Below are 18,577 nucleotides of genomic sequence, written 5' to 3'. Positions count from 1 at the left end.
GAAAATTGAAATTGCTTTCTGAAGGAGTTAAAAATAAGCAAAAGATGAGAAATAAGAACCAGAAATATTTTTTTACTAAACAAAAATAGTAGAATAAAATATGGAAAAGATTGTGAGCATAAATGAGTGCCCAAATATTACAAGACAAGTATTATGTTATTGATTTAAATAAGATATAAATATTGCTGTAACTGATAGTTCAAAATCTTGGTAATTTGAACAAACAGAACTTCATGAAAATAAATTTTTAAATCCATTTAAAAATCCAATACTAAAGATATATCCAGATATTTTACAAACATTTCAACTGCTTACAAAGAAACAAAATACAAATAAAATAAAAAGATACTTTATTTTTAAATGTTTTGCACACAGAGAATAAAATATTATGTACATTTACATAAACAAGTATAAAGATTACTAAAATTGGATGAGTTAAAAATGAAATATTTACAGCAGACAATATTGATTTAAATGTATTTACAACTGATAAAATATCACAGGTATCACTTTAAAATCCAAAGAAACAATTTAAGAGTTTATTAAAGTTTCATGCCTTCGGTGATTGACATTGCCTTTTAAAGTTTCATTTTTCAGTCTCTGAAATAAAACAAATAAATATATATAAATATAAAGCTTTACTCACACATCTTATAATATGAAATTTATTTTAATAAATAGAAAGAAAGAATAAAATAATAGAAGAAATAGAGCATTTGAATATGATTTACAACTATCAGAAATCTTAGAAATGAAATATTGATAGAACTATCCTTGGCAAATCATCAGTAAAAAGAATAACAATGTCAAAGAAATTTGTTACATTTTCACTGCAACAGTGCAAGTCTATTGAACTAACAGGTGAAATATATGGAATCAATTGCAAGAAGATAAATTAAGAGAATACTAAACAGATAACAACATAAATTCATATAATAAAATATTAATGAATATTTAATTACAATGAATATATACATTTATATAAAGAAAAAAATAAAACAATGAATTGTGGAAAAAACTGAATTTTTGAGATTTGGTAGCATGACTCTGCTTCTTTTTCATGTAATTTTACAAAATCATACATGAATAGAAAAATAATTTAACTAAAAATGTATTACTAAAAAGGATGTTCAATTTCTTCTAAAAAACTCACTGTCAATTAATCAGAAAGATATGGGAGGGGGGAGGAAGAAAGAAATGATAAATACAATGGAGGTAAATTTGCTTGACAACATCAATTTATTTTAATGAATTATGCAGCCTTATCTGGCAAGATCCAACTAATGAACCATGTATTGATTTGACATAAGGATATTTATCAATGCTTTATATGTGAATGCAATCAAACACCCTTATTTTGATTGTGGTTTTTTATTTAATAAGCTTAGACTGACATAATAAAGATAATTAGACTGATATAATTAATATTAAGAAAAATATTTTTTAGTGCAAAGAATAGACAAATCACCGAGAAGGTGTGGGTAACAAAACATAAAATAAAGAAGAGATAAGAGAAAAGATTGATAAAAACTTAACTATATACAGTATTTCTAAATTCTTGAAGTGATATGATGCTATTTAGCCACTACAGAATCAAACTGGTAAAGGCAAGAAAAAGGAAACAGTACCACAATGACGGAATAACTAAAATAGTACTGACACAACACAAGAAATTCATTTGAAAGAATACAAAGTGAAGAAGTAGAATGAAATATAAAGTTCAATACAGAAACTACAGAAATTTTATGTAGGTTTCTAAAACTGCAGAATTTTTTAAACCATCAAACAAAGGTAGGAAGGATATATCTGTAAAAGAACTCATGTTAATTTTACACTGAAAAAAAAAGGGGGGGGGGGAATAAAATAGAACTTTTTGTTAATGACTGGGGAAAAAAAAATATTGCTCTGTTATACTCAAAAATTCAAAATAAAATACTTCAGTGTAAATTATCTAAAATTGCTTAACATCAAAAAGTGTGTGGATTCTATATGATTAATATGGAAATAATCATGACATATTATTTTAAATCATAAATAATATATTTGAGGTGAAACTGAGCTTTTATGATTTGAAAGTAATGAGGCATTTGTAACCCAGCAGGATTAAGAATCGTGTTACCATTTTTTCAAACGTGCATGAAGATTGGCTTTCAGTTAATCATATTTCGGTGCTAGAATGATTCGAGAATAACATATTAAAATTTAGTTTTTAATTGTAAATATAATGAGATTTTTTTTTTTTAAAGAATTAGCGATACATTTCCATTAAAAGGAAATGGAATTAAATTTTGACATGATAACAATAGGACAACTGAAATAAAATACTTTAATCCATGTGAAGAAGTGATGCTATAATTAACATTAAGAATAAATCGATATGATGAGAAATAGAAAATCAGATTATTTTCTATTCACTTCCTTTTTCTTGGTAATAATGACTTCAAAAAAGTTCCATTAATAAAAAGCATGGGGTGATATACTTAATAATATCAACTTTCTACAAATGCATATATAGATACTTTAATCAAAAACAGAAATAATACAGACTTCAATACAATACAATCAAACCTTAATAATACAGACTTTCCAAAAAACTTCCACAACTTTTGTCTTTGATGCTAGTGAGTATTAAAGTACTAAGCAGAGTTGCAGTTTTCATTGATAATTATGAAATTACATATTCCATCACTATAATGCATATAAGATAAGATGATCTCAAAAACACTTAGTTAAAGACAATTAGCAAAACATAACTGAATGAACCGGAAACTAACGTGATACTCAATCTAAAGTAATGAGCTCAAAACTTGCACTGGAGTTTTGTTTATTTGTCGAAATTTTAAATACAAATGAGTGATAATTGGATTTTTGAAATATAAATAATAATGTGCCAAGTATTTATAGTGAACTGAATCATTGAGAAAAAAAATTAGGTTCAAATCTTGATGATGTCCTTTAGTATTTTATTTTGGCAGCATATTTTAAAATTTTGTAAATATATTTATCTAAAAATTTTCATTTTCATTTGTAATTCAATAGAACAGCATTCAGATATCTGGCAATAGTTTGCTCTGACTGCTTCAGGTTTTATTTCTTTCTTTAGTGGAATGAATCTGCCAGTGGTTTTTTTGTTTTTGTTTGTTTGTTTGTTTTTCAAATGTGAAAACAGAATGGTGGAATTGTAATTTTTCAAAATTAGATGTGAAATGTTTTTACTTAAGACTATATGTTGATATTCATAAACATGCATTATTCACTCATGATCTATTATCATTTCCATACCAAGGAATTCTTGTAAGCATGATTCAGTGTGTGCGTTAAAAATCAATTCAATTCAAATAAATCATTGTAAACTGAAGTTTGTAATCTGCATTTATGTCCCATTTTTCTTGTTTAATGAATTTAACTAAATTCAAGCAATTACAGTTTACTAATTTACATAACTTACATTAAGAAATAATGACGTCTTAAAATTTTTAATATAAATTTTAAGTAAATATTAAATATGTAAAGGCTAACAATTTAGTTGTATGTAAAAAGTACACAGAATGTTAACAAGCCATAAAGTTTAATACCATGAACTGTTTTAATGTCTATATGTGTACATTTTACCTAAGCCTATCAGGTTTAGACAAAAAGACTTTATTTCTAATTTTCCTTTGCAACTTTTTTATAATCATACAATGAAAAGGATTAAATACCTAACAAGAATCTAGTATTTGTATCTTATCAGAATTTCTTTAAAAAATCAGTTTTATCACAAAGATTTTCTTTATATCACATACAGATTTTTCACAAATAAATAAATACAAAAAAAAGACAAGAATCTGTTTAATAAAATTAATGAGAAATATTATTAAAATTTTAACTTAACATAAATTAATAATAATAAATATAAAATATAACACTACAAAAAAAGTAAATTTATAAAATAGATAGTAAAATAATTTAATACAATATTCAAATATTTTGAAAGAAAATGCTGAAGATTTTATTTTGAAATTTACTGTTACTGCAAAATTTAATTGGTGCAGAAATTGAGAAAAAGAATCTATCATGTTTTATTTTTTCTCTTTCAAAAACCATCTATATACTATATAGATTTTCCTGGAACCTATATTAGCTCATTTATTTTCCACTATTAATCACGAAACATTTTGATTTCAGTAAAAGAAGCATAAAATGTGTCTTATATAGTAGTACCTATAATCTCTGTTCCTGTAGCTTTTTAAATATTTTTTTTTTAAAAATTATATGAGAACTTTGTGTTTCTTCTGTTTGAAATAAAATATGAAATAAATAAATAAATGGCAAATTTGTAGAGAGTACCTTAAAATTTTAATCATGTTATTAGGTCAGGAAATTGCCAAACAAAAATACCTGGGTTTTTTTTTATTCAAATACAGTAGTAGATCTAAAATCAAGAATAGACAAGGAAAGAATATATTTTTAGGAAATTGAGATTACAAGACTGTAATTGGAAAACTTTATGGATCCAAGATTTCCATTCTTCCACAAAAAATTTGGGTTGATGAAACAATTTAATAAAGTCATTGATAAAAATGGTAATTGCTTTTATTATTTAATTATGTTTTCATGTTAAAAAAAAGTAATATCAAAGAAAATTTGTTCATTGGCAAAATATAAGATGGTTATTGGAGGATAAAAAAAGAAATCTGCCAAGGAAAATAATAGTAGTGATTTGTCTTTAAAATTCCACCCAGAAATTTTAAGAAATTACAACAATCCTAATAATTAAATGATGCTGAAACAAAAATGTTTCAGAATTTTAAATATTTGGGCCGTAACATAAGCTTAAAAATAATTTTGCTGCATTCCCATCTGAATAATTTCTAGTAAATTTAGGTACATTACATGAGGAACAAGGCTAGAGATTTCACCAAAATATAAATTTCATGGAAAAATTATGTAAAAGTTATGGAATGTGTATATAGTGGGAGATAACAGTTGATGATTAAAAAAAACAAAAACATTGAAGCAATTTTAATGTCTAAAGAGCACAAGCATTTTTTTGAAAGAAAAGTAATTTTTTTTAATAATCTTATATTTCATTTTTGATATCTATTTGACTTTCTTTTTATTATTTATTTCATTTTTTTTTGCAAATAAATATCATTAAAATAATGAATGCTTTGCAAATTGAACATATGAATATTTTTTTAAATATCTCAAACTCAAAAAATTTAAGTTTTATAATTGAAAAAAAAAAAACATTTATGTGATGTAAAAAAACGGATTTCATGGAAATTTGTAATATAAATAACATAAAATACACATAAATATATGTAAACCCCAGAAAAGAAGTTAACATTCTGTAGACCTATGATAATTAGAGTTTCACAGTTTAGAGAATGGAACAAATAAAATTGCTTCAAATTTGCTTATTAAACAAAGTATGAAATTTCATACACTTTACTGCTTATTTAAAATTTTTAGATTTGTTATACTAAAAGCTGAATTCTTTGCAGGAAAACTCAAAATAATTAATTAAAGCATTGCATTATCAAATCTAAAGTTTTAAATAATGAGAAGTAAAAAATCATTTTGAAAGAGTCAAATTCCAGTATTATATTTTTTTAAAACTATTAGCACATTAACAGCGATTTAAGCCATTGGAAGCCAGGTAATTATTAATCATTCAATAAACAATAATATTTATTTAAAAAAGATGGAGGTGAGATGAAACAATTGAAAAGTCAAAATTTGGTTTTTACCTGCGAGTATATTTTAGACATTATTCTGTTATACTTGTTGAGATTCTTTTGTCGTCCCATCTGAGAAGATGCATTTTTCCATGATGAGGTTTCTGACCTTTATCAGGGGAAAAAAATTAACCATATCTCAGGATTATTCAAACATATACCAAAAAATCACATATTAATTATTTCTATAAATTTCAATAATATAAGCACTATGAAGGGACTTTGTAAACTGTGGATGATGACACATTATAGACAAGTAAATGTAATGGTGTTGCAAAAACAAAGCATTATCTAAATTCTTCAGAATTTTATACAATACATGCTATGGAAAATTATATTACAAAACTTGACCTAAGCCTCTTTTACCTGAATTTCTTTTTACTTGTTTATTAATGCTTTATTCTATGAATTGACTCCTAGAGGTTGATGCACATTATTTTTTACAATGGAAATTGGGCTATGAGAATATTCTCTGCCGTTAAAAGGGAGTACAAGTGCAAAAGTTCCAAAAGATCTACATTAATGATAAAAATTGTAGAAAAATTTATATAAAATGATGAAAAGATTTTTTTAGAATAATCTATAATGTCACTTTTTTTTATGTAATATCATAACATTATATATTTATATAAAAATCATTTTAATAAACACATAATAAAATAAAATCTTCCACAATTTGCTGAGACCAAATGACTGAAAGAGTAAGGCCAGTTTGCTTAAGCTGATTTTACGATCTTTTTCAATCTGAATCATTCATTGACCAATTAAGAAAGCATTTATCTGGTCTTAAAAATGAGTCATCAGATTATTGTAAGATTTAGTTATTGTTCTTATGTATTTGAGCTAAAAAGGGGATGTCTGCAGAGTTACTATTATGTTGGATCATTAATATTTGTAAAAACAGTAAACTAGAGAAATGTTTATAAAAAATTAACTTTTTAGCAAAAAAAAAAAAAAAAAAAAAAAAAAGTAGTGGCACATGAATACAATTGCAGAGAAGAATTATTATTATTATTTCTTCATTTAGATAAGTTGAACTAGTGGGAACTTAAAGAAAACCTAGCAATGTAGTATAAAACTTTTAACATTATCCAGCAAAATACATTTTTATTAAAGAAGTTTTCTTATTTCATTTTTATTAAAGTAAATTTTAAATTATATTTCTTTAAGATGACTGAATTTTTGAAAAGGCAATTTAATCAGCTGTGATAGATATTTATAGTCTGTGTGTTTTCTATAGGCGGTACAAGGTTACATGTTCTACCTCATTACTGGTTGTCTGGTACCAGTAACGCAGTAGAACATGTAACCTTGAACCGCCTACAGAAAATACACAGTAGTACTCAATAAAGAGAAATAAATCAAATTTCTAACTACAATTCGGGTGCTTTTTTAGAAAAATTTATATTTTAAAAATTCAATAATATTATATTAAAAATGGATAATTTCTAAAAAGAACAACATCAAACAGGAGTATGATTTAAGATAAAAATTATGGATTCCTAAAATGCAACATAAATCATGATTGATCTCAGTACTTCATAATGAAAGGAAGTAGATTACACTAAAAAAAGAGTGTGAAAGAAACATTAGCTCATAAGAATATATTTTTACAAACTGATTCCACAATTTTGATAACTAGTGTATACATTCTACTAGCAATATGTAGATAAAAGGAAAAAGTATATAAAAAGAAGTTCAAAACATTATAAGAAAATGAAAGTATTAAGCTAAGCTACTTCATATTTCATATATTGCAAAATGACATATACAAACTTAAAAATATATAATAGTCTCATCTGTAACATACTGTGCCTTATAACAAATGTATGCAATACTAAAAATAAATTATACATTTCAATAAGATTCACTTATACTATTAAACTACTTTTTTATTCAAGTAAACTTGTCAAATTAAGAATGATACTCCATGATATTTATTGGTATTGGATTTATAAGTTATTTTGATTTCCTGTAATTGAATTTGGAAAATTATGCTAAAGGTGTAAATTGGTAGAACTATTACAAAGTAATACAAATAATTGTATGGAAGGTTTTTTCTCATGTTGCACAGATTTCTTTTGCTAAATTTTACATGAATATTTACTGCGTTTTTTGTAATTTTTTTCAGGATAAATATCTCATGGCACTGAATTGGCTTTTCTGTCTTAATTCCAATTTTATTTACAAAAATTTTGAATTAACCCCTTGGATTCATCATACACTCAACTTGACTCAAATACAATGTAATAAAAAGAAGGTAAAACTTTTATCTTGTTAGAATTAATCAATAACAGAAAGAAATAATATATATAAAAGGTTTATAAACTAAGCATGGAGCATTCAACTGTAGACAATGTTTCCTTTTATGAGAAAACGAGTAAAACACTATGGGGAGGGAATCAAATCTAAGTGACAAAATCCTTCTTTATATATCTTTCATATTTTAAAATCAACTGAACAAATATGGATTTTTTTTTAAAACCTGTAGATGAAAAATATGAAAGTGCAATGGCAAAATTATAATTGTCTTGGACATTCTTCAAATAACAATGTAATATTGAACCATTCTATTTGCAAGTGAAAAATTAAACAGACTCAGAAAACATATCCCCTGTACGCAAAACAAGTAACACTAAAAAGACACCTACTTGATAAAAGTATAAAATTATGGAAGAGACTACTATATAGTATAAATAATACCAGAAACCATTGCATTCATTTACTAACTGTAAATACTAAATATTCCAAATTTATTTGCAATTTTCTTTGCTTATAATTCAATTTTATTCCTTTAATTTAAATTTGTAACTAAATTATTAAATATTCTCCCATTGCTATATACATAACTGAAACCATGCATTCTTATATAAAATATGCAATTCTTGCATATTATTCCATACAACAAAAAATTATTATTCCACATTAAAGAGATTTTTCAAATAAATTGGTATACAAATCACATAGCATCAAATATAGAATTTCAAAATTTACATGCAAATTAAGAAAGACATTTGGCAACTGTTTTAAAATTAAACACATTAATGTTTGATATAAACCTACATATCATGTTTACCTTTTATTCCTTTTGTTTTCTTTATTAACATTCATTTTCCCAGTTTTTCTATTTACATCAGTCGCAGGTTTCAAACCTAAGGATTGGAAAAATAAATAAATATATCACACAGAATCAAATGGCTGATACATTTAACAGAATATTAAAATAACTGAATTGTACTCTAAAACATCCAGCTTATTTTTTAAGAATTTTAAAAGGAACTTTTATTAAAGAAACAATCTTTTATTCACCAATACTTTATAGCAATTAAGAATTAATCAACATTTTTTCTTTCTTCCAATCTTACTGAAGAACAGTTACATGCACTTTTTTACTTGCCTGAGTGTAGTTTTCACCAAATATTATTCTACTTGAAAATATTGCATTTGATTGAGAGGTAATTGTGAAAATGGGTCTGAATTCCAAAATGTGTCTGAGTATCAAAATGTGCCTGTGCAAAATACTGAATCATTTTAAATAAAAGATTGCAAAACTCAATGAATTTGGTATGTATGTATGTATTTTAGCTGCTGTTGAGCTAATGAGATAGTATTCAATTATTTTCTCTGGAAAGTCATTATATTATTCAATTTCTCATTTTAAGAAAATTGAAAGTGGATTTAAAAAAATTCCTTGCAAACCCTTAAACATTATGAACATAACAATATAATAAAAACAGCAAATCAAAATAGGCTAACTTTCAAGATTTTAAATATAGTAATTAAAATTAGTAGCACAACTTTATATTAATCTACTCCGATTCAATAATTGTAGGGTACTTTTAGTTGATTTACCTTTTAAGAGATTAATCTTTAATCTAGATTTGGAGAAGTTTTAATCTAGTCCTTTTGAAAAACATAAATAACTAGTAAATAATTATGAATATTATTGAGATAAAAATTGAAAAGACCATTTATTTTTATGTGTATAGTTAATATGCTTGTTTAAAACTATACTATTTCAATAAATGGTGACACATTTTCAAATTAGCCTGAAGATATAAGTGTTTAATATAATAAGCTGTGCAAAATATCAGGACAGATAGGAATCTAGTGTCATTTTTTAAATTACCTGGCAAACTGAAAAAATGCAAACAGTTTTTACAATAAGCTGAATTTTTTAATTACTTTTATCAATTTTTCAAGTATCTGTAAAAACGTGTATTATTCCTCATCAAATATTAAAGGGATTATCAATGGGAAATTCAATGCAGAATATCTTTATAATAAAGTTTTAATCGGAATATAAGAAGTAAAATATAATATTACATTATAGTATAAAATAAAATCTAGAAAAAAAATGCAAACTACAAGAAAGTTATGAAGAAAAAAACTGACCATGGTATATACTGATAGATCTGTTATTAAAGTAAAATACATGCATAAATTGAATAATTCAACTTTTTCATTCCTCTGTATAAAGTTTATTCATTCTGTTTTGTAATAAAACCATGTTGAATTATTAATGCTCAAGTCAACCTTAAACACATAGATTTCGGTACATTTCTTATGAATTACTTTTTAAACATCAAAAGTAAGATCATTGTGAAATAATATTAAATTTCAAAAAAAAAAGTTTAATTAAAAAAAATAAAAATATTATTACAAAGGTATATATCAAATACTTTCAAAAATGCAGTTTTTTAATATATATAAAAGATTGCATTTGATTTTTTTTCCATGTGTTTAAAAAAAATTCAAAGTCAAAAATTTTAAAATAGTGACACTTTACACTACAAACTTTCAGTTGTGGACAGTATACACCAGTTAAAAATTGTTTAGGAATTTATAAAAAAACATATGGACATTTACATTTCACTTTTATAATGAAATGTAAATGTCCTACAAATAGGGTGCCTAGAATTAATAGATGAAGACAACATGCTTTAACACAATTACAATAACATGAAGTAAAATAAAAAAAAAAAAATCATTCTATATATAAAAAAGTTTTAAATTTAAGTCAAATAACATGAAAACAATATTGAAGGAAAGTTAACTGTACAGGAATAAAATTATATCTATTTTAAACAACAGAAATAAAATGGATTGGAAAAGTCGTATTTAATAAAGAGTTTATAAGCATACAATAAATAGAATTGCTAAAAGTTAAAAAAAAAAAAAATTATCTTACTCAATTTAACATTTGTCTGCTTAAATTTAGTTTGAGAAGGTTGTGGAGCATGTAGAAATAATTTCTTTTTACACTTTTCCTCAACTTCTTTTTTTCTGTGTTCAATTCTTTCCACTATCTCAGAGCGGTGAAAATTAAAAGCTTCCTGTAAAGGAAATGAAAAATCTCATAAATACATTATCTTAACAGTTGCAGTTATCAATGGATCAGGGGTGACTTATCAAATCAGAAATAAGCAGATCTGAAAAAGATATAACATTTAAAAAATTTTTTTAAAACTTCATTAAAACAAAATTCTTTTACCAGATGTCATGTTTTATTTTGTGCACTTTACAGTATTAAATAATTATACTTGTACAAATATAATATTTCCACATTTATAACTAACAAAGAGCATAAGAATATAAAATATAATATTCCCCTTAAAAATCAATAGCATTTGTCTGAATAATTAATACATGAGAAAATATGAAAAAATAAATAATACATATTAAAGAAAAAAAGCTACTTAAGCAGTATATTTGAGTAAAATTTCAAAAAAGTTGAAGTAACAGTTCAGAAAAGGTAGAAATAAGAAACTGATATATCAGAAAATCAATAATTTCTAATTTACGCCCGGTGTTAGGAGTAAATTGTAAACCTTGCAGCTCTAATAAAGACATAAAAATAGCATGTTTTCTTATTCATATGCCATTTCACTATATATATTGTGACTTTAAACTTAGATTCTAACTATTCTGTGCTATAATGAGAAGCTAACAAATACTATCTTAACTGCATAAAGCGACTGAGATTTCAACATAGAAAAAATTTGCAAAAAAAAAAAAAAAAAAAAAAGGAGGGTGAGTGGGGGGGGGGAAGAAATGAAAAGAAATAATCACGATGTCTGATTGCTGCATCATTAATAAATAAGCTAACACTGAAATGGTTTCATAATTATTTCCTTTAAAAATGCAGGAAGTTTTATCAACAAAATATTAAATTAAAAAAAGACACATTTTTGTAGAAAGCAATGTAGAAAATAGAATAATTTGGAAAAATCATTACACGTGGATGATTCAGAATAGAACAGTAATTTCAAATAATAAATATAAGATTGTCAAACTTTAATAGAAAACCACAATCTCAAAGCTTATACAAAAAGAAAATAAAAATTCAAATATTTAATGTGAGCATACAATAAAGTTTCAAATTACAGATAACAGAACAGGTATTTCTAGAAATGACTCAGTAATTATAAATACAAAAAAATATTAAAATTTTAATTCAAATTGGAGTCAAGTCACTTTTAGCAAAAGAAGTTTTTATGCCATATGTGTTAGATCCGCCTAATGACTTATTAAATTATTTTGCTAATTTAGTTCTTTTTAATAAGGTTGGGTTTATATTTAATGGGTAGATACAGTGGGTAAAAAAAGTATTGGCAATTGCCTTAATTTATTCATATTGACAAATAAATAAAATGTTATGCAATTTTAGCTGTTGTAATTAAATACAAGACATCTTAAGATATATAAAAATAGTAAAACTTTTATTTTAATTTGCATTTTCTACGATTTTTTCTTTCAAACTCGAAAATTTGCACGTCAAAAAAATATTGGCAAAGTTTTAATTGCTGTGCAAATTTTGTTACATTGAAGTCACGTGTTTCGACTGATAAAAAATTCTACCAGTATAAAGTCTGCAAAACTACTCCAAAAGTGTCTATGCATTATTTTGCGATTACTGCAGTAAAATGACTTCGAAATCGAAGGAGTTCGACGTTAGTGTTAAAAACATGATTATTAGGCTCAGAAATGAAGGTTTAACTTATCATGCTATAGGAGTGCAGTTGAATATAAGTTTATTTACTGTCAGAAGTGTTATAAAAAAGTTCAAGGAAACAGGATCAACGAAAAATAAGACTAGAAGTGGACGACCGCGAATATTTTCTACAAGAGAAAAACGTGCCATTATTAACAAGGTTAAGAAAAACCCTAAAATAAGTCCACCCCAGATAGCTAGAGATGTTGCTTTCACTTCGCAAAAGACTTTCAGCGTACAGACTGTAAGGAATGTTTTACACGAGGGACATTATTATTGAAGGGCAGCTAGAAAGAAACCATTCAACTCGCAAATAAATAGGAGAAAGAGGTTAGATTTCGCAAAATCCCACGTTGATTTATCCGAAGAGTTTTGGAACACAGTTATTTTTTCCGACAAATCAAAGTTTAACATTTTCGGCAGTGATGGACGACGATATATGTGGAGGAGGCCAAATACTGAATTGGAAGAGCAATATTTAACTGCTACTGTAAAACATGGTGGAGGCAGTGTCTTAGTTGGGGCTGTATGGCAGCTAATGGAGTTGGCAACCTGTATTTTATTGATAGTATTATGACAGCACGTACATACATTGACATTTTGCGCCATAACTTAAAAATCAGTGCCCAAAATCTTGGCTTGGGAACATCATTCGTTTTTCAACAAGACAATGACCCCAAGCATACAGCGAATCTCACCCGTGAATGGCTACTCTACAATGCTCCTCGCCAGTTAAAAACCCCACCTCAATCGCCTGACATCAATCCAATTAAAAATTTATGGCACCTGCTGGATCTAGAAATCAGGAAACATAAAATTTCAAGTAAAAACGACCTCAAACGTTTACTCTTGCAAGAGTGGCACAAAATTCCCAACAGTACAACAAAGACCTTAGTTTCCTCTATGAGAAATAGATTACAAGCTGTTATAGATGCAGAAGGTATGCATACAAAGTACTAAACATATACTGATTTTGTTTTCGCTCATAATTTTGTCAATACTTTTTTTATCATGTAAATTTTGGATTTTCTCGTAGATTTTGACTAAAAAAATATTTAAATGAAAATTTCGTTATATTTGTTTGTCTTTTCTCCTTCTGTAATCGCTATGTTAAAATAAAATTTGTAAACATACTTTGTTAGCAAATATGATCATTTATAGGCAATTGCTAATACTTTTTTTATCCACTGTAAATATCTTAAATATTTTCTTAGGCTTATAAAAATATCCAAATATATTTCAAATAGAATCATACAAAAAATGATTACTTTTTCTGTTCTAAAATAATGGTACTTACAATACAATAATAATTTGTAACACTATTTATTTATGCTAAGAAATATTTGTAATTTGAAACCAAGAGAAAAGTTAATCAAATGTCTTGAATGATCCACAAATTCATTTGATTAATATACAACTAATCAACTTAGAAAATATCTTATTAGAATAGCTTTAAAGGTCCTTTACAAAAAGAGACAATTCTTGATAAGTTTAAGAGATGCATTAAGGTGAATCTGGCATTGTTTCAATTCACCTTAAATAAAGATAAGATCAATGATCCTAGAAAATGATTAAAACCATTAAACCTATGTGATGATTTAATTTTCATTCATGAAGGTGGACAGTTAAGTTGGAATACAGCTAATTATAAATATTGTTAATTATGTAGAAAAGAATAAGGTATAAGAAACAAAAAATTGCAGTTTGTATTAGAAAATATGAATCCATTATAATAGTGGAGGAATCTGCATAGTACCAGTATTATAGTTGAAGTAGATTAACACATTTTAAGCAGATCTGTTACATTTGTATAGAAAAAAAATTTCCAGTATTTTCATTTGGATTCAGAATATAAACAACAAGGAAAAAACTTATTGGAGATGTGTAGCTGCAGCTAAATTCACATACATATTATATAATTGCACACTTCTATACTGTGATGAAAAGAAAAATAAATTTAATGAACAAAGAAAATGCCACAGAAAGAAATAGAGATTCAGAAAATGTACAGTAATTTACTAAGTACAAATGGATGCTTTGAGCAGTTTGTCTGAGAATTGAAACTCTGAAATATCTGAATTTAATGCAAACTAATCCATAATCTAAAAATTTGAAGGACCCCCCCCCTAAATAACTGTATTTTTCAATTTATGATATTATTAATATAATTTTCCTTTTCAGCTTTTCATGAATAGCATTTTAAAATCAAATTTACCACTATCTATATTTAAAATTTAGTTACGTCGCTTTTTCTTTGGAGGAAAAAAGTTTGCAAATATATTCAAACACATTTACTCATTTTCATTAAAAGAATAAAAAAGTTAATGCAGAATTCAGCATTGCATTTGTTTTTTCTGATGAATGGTTCAGTTTTTATAAAACTAAAATGTAGTAAAAGGTTCATATGTTTCTAATTTTTCTTTACATTTAACTTACATTCAATGTATCTGCATAGCAATATTACACTACACATACCATGTTTAGGTATTTTATATGTTAAAATATGTTATCATGGTATTTCATATGAAAAATAAATACCCATGACAATACTGATTTTTGGTAATCATATAGATATTTCTATTTTTGTAACTCTATTCATATAAAAGACCATATTGCTAGATTTTGCTATTTACCTGAAAATCTACTCTTAAAAATAAATACCCAGATATATTACATTAATGCCTTTCAGGAGTATTTTGGGACAGATCATTATTTTTAATTACAGTCAAGAATGATACCTAAGCAATACCCATCACCAAGCATCTAAACCCCTTCAGCAAGATAATGTTTCAACCTCACATGCCAAAAAATTTACTGAAAATGGATTTTGAATCTGGAATCTTTATAAAAAAGTTATCCATATTTCACAGAACTAAATTTGTATGTCAAAGTCTAAAAATTTATAAACACTATTTTTAGATCAGCAGAATCCTATGGTACTTGAGGAAATTTTGAAGAATAATTTACTCTAATGATTTTAAATCAGAAAGGGCTTAAATTCCCCCCCCCACCACTATTCCATTTTATCATAATAAAGAAAATATTAAAATTTTACAACAAATTATTAATAAATGCAAATTGACATTAGACCAGCTGGCAATAAAAGAAATGTACATATCAAATAATTATAAAACCTATGTCAAAACTATTTATAACTGATGAGTAATAGGTTTAAAATTATTTGTTAAAAAATAATATTAATACTTTTCAATCACTCATTTTCAGTATATTTTTCAATGAATACTATTAATTTTAATATATTGGGGAAAACCTTTCCAATACATTTTTATATTTTATAAAACAAAAATTTATGATTGAACTCATTGTTATTGTTTCATGCCTGTGGCCCCATTTTGAGATGAGATCTAATTTGAACTCAATGCTTATCTTGCTTAGAATGGAAATGACTTTTTTGAAAAATTTCTACTTATAAAACAGAAAATATATTATTTTGCTAACACTCTTAATGAATTTTTAAAATCTATTTTTCAACATTTCACTCACCTGTAAAGTTTTATTACAGCAACAATAACAACCAGATGGATAAACACAAAATGAAGTTGCATACTTTGACTTTGTTGTTGATATCCTTTTTGCAAGAGTCTCATTCAATACAGTCTTAAAAATTTCTTTTTTGAGGCAACAATTCATGTGTGAATCTTTAGTTTTATGGCAAAAGCTACATTTTTCTAACTTAGAAATGTTTTGAGAAACCTGAACTCCAACTGATGCATAATTCTTTTTATTAACGTCAAAATTCATTGATCTCGACAAAACATTATCTCTAGGAATTTGATGCACTTCATCAACAACATCCAAATGTTCAAATTGTTTTTGAATATTTTTAGATTTTTCCATTTCATTTCTTGAAGGTAATTGTGTCTGCTCCTTAAAAAAGTATTTGTGGGAATCACTGATGTATTTTGGAATCTCAGTAGATAAATTTGAACTCTGTGGGATATTTTCTATATCTTGAAATGGATTTTTAGAGTTAAAAGATCCTCTATTAAATAAAAAGGAATTTGAAGCTGTTTCTCTAAGGAGATTTTGAGGCTGATGAAATCCAGGAGTATCCTTTGTATTTGAATAGTTTAATGAAGATGTTTCAACACAATCGATCCTTTCACAAGAATCTGTATCAGAATTGCTGCTTAATTCAAAATCCAATTTTCTATTTACGGGAGGCATCCGAGATTGTGGTAAAGTTTTTATTTCTTCACAAGCAACATTTGTTTTAAAATTCCGAGATGAAATAAGTGGGTCAGAATGCGATTTATGAACTATTTTGTTTTGATGCTGCTTAGATATGCAGAATGGAGGATTTTCTGAAAGCAGTTGAGATAAATTTGTTTCTCTTTGCATAAAATGATTAGTATTATCAGAAGTCATATCTGAGCACTTTCTTTCATAATCTGTCACACTGCTATTCACTTTTTCATTAGGATTTAAGTGGATACTTTCTAATGGGATGGTTGACGAAGAATTGCATCTATCTGAAGTAGTTTCAACGTAGTTTCTGTTATAAGCAGAGGCCAGTGGAATAGTGTTATCTAAATCCTGTCTATAATTACTCTCAGTAAGATCAGAATTTGCTGATTCATCACCAAGTTGATTGGAAATAAATCTTGAGAATACAGAACTTGAATAATTTGCATCAGAAACTTCAGATGAATGTGGACCAGGTTCATCTTTTCCAGCATTCTTGTTCATCAAATTTCCAGTTGAGGAATTTCCTAAAATATATATAAATGGAAAGTAAGGGAAAGATTACATATAAATTACATATTAAAAATAAAGGTAAAAAAAATAAGAAAAGACAAATTCTCACACCAAAAGAAACACATTAAAAGATTAATTATAAACACATTCTCCTTATAATAAGATTAACATGAACTTCAAATGATTCTATAAAAAACTTAGTACTTGTAAGTAAAGTTAAGTACTTGTCCCTCAAAAAAAAAGCATTATATCATTTTTAATCTCAAATTGAATAGGATCATTAATGTTTGCACTCTGAATCTAAAGCTTAATAATTACTGTCAAGTTAGAAAAGATATGCCAATTTCCAAGCATAAAGCTGATAATCACTATTATGAAGATCACAACAAATAACAATGCATCTAACAAAGGCATTAGAAAAAAAAAAAAGAAAAGAAAAGAAAGAAAATAGCCAAATTTACCAAGTAAAAGTGCAAATGTACTTAAAATTTGTTTTTTTTTTTTTTTTTTTTTTTGTTAATATAGCACAAGTCAAGTAAGTATAAATGAATTCAAATATTTGAATACTGCCGAATCAATCACACCAAATATTGTGATTTGGAATTTTATAAATCAAATCGCAATATTTGGTGGTTCTATTTTTATTATTTTTTAGCATTTATTTATTTGCTTGAAAAAACCAAACTAATACAAAAGACTGCACAATCTGGCAATAGTCAAACGATGATGAAGCAGGTGCTAAATTATTCTAAGATTAAGGAATTCTTTAGAGAGAGATAAGGCTTGTTCTCAAAATTATCGATAAAGTTCAGCTTTAGCATAGACACAGCACCAGTAGAGCACAGTCATAAGAAGTAATAAGGAGAAAGAGAGAAAAAAAAAAGATTAAGAAGACAAATGTAGTTTTAAGGCTCGCATATCACCCCCACTGTGTTTAGGTTTATTTACTTATGGTGTCTGGACAAGTGAATTTTGCAAACTTCAAATGCAAATCAACCATAACACTAAAGTAGACTGGAATAACTACATAAGAGAGGTATGTGAGAGGAAATGAAAATGATTTAAAATCACTGAAATCAACAATTAAATAATTATTTACAAAGAGATAAAAGCAATTTGGTTCTTCCATCTAAGTGGATAT

The 18,577-nt window shown here is 26.1% G+C and overlaps 1 protein-coding gene across 4 annotated transcripts in view; it reads right to left on the bottom strand.

Moving 5' to 3' along the window:
• Positions 1-373: 373 nt before the first annotated feature.
• Positions 374-18,577, bottom strand: part of LOC129956869 (uncharacterized) — a 90,793-nt gene continuing 72,589 nt past the window's right edge. For all 4 annotated transcript variants that reach the window (XM_056068838.1, XM_056068834.1, XM_056068839.1 and 1 more), the window contains exons 4-8: positions 16,222-17,450; positions 10,915-11,059; positions 8,800-8,875; positions 5,736-5,832; positions 374-600 (exon numbers count right to left, since the gene is read on the bottom strand). In XM_056068838.1, the coding sequence (XP_055924813.1) occupies positions 532-600; positions 5,736-5,832; positions 8,800-8,875; positions 10,915-11,059; positions 16,222-17,450 (1,616 nt within the window). In that variant the 3' untranslated portion in view covers positions 374-531. The remainder of the gene's footprint in view (positions 601-5,735; positions 5,833-8,799; positions 8,876-10,914; positions 11,060-16,221; positions 17,451-18,577) is intronic.

This window comes from Argiope bruennichi, chromosome 11 (genome assembly GCF_947563725.1).
Source record: "Argiope bruennichi chromosome 11, qqArgBrue1.1, whole genome shotgun sequence".
Taxonomy (NCBI): domain Eukaryota; kingdom Metazoa; phylum Arthropoda; class Arachnida; order Araneae; family Araneidae; genus Argiope; species Argiope bruennichi.
This window is presented reverse-complemented; position numbering and strand designations above follow the sequence as displayed.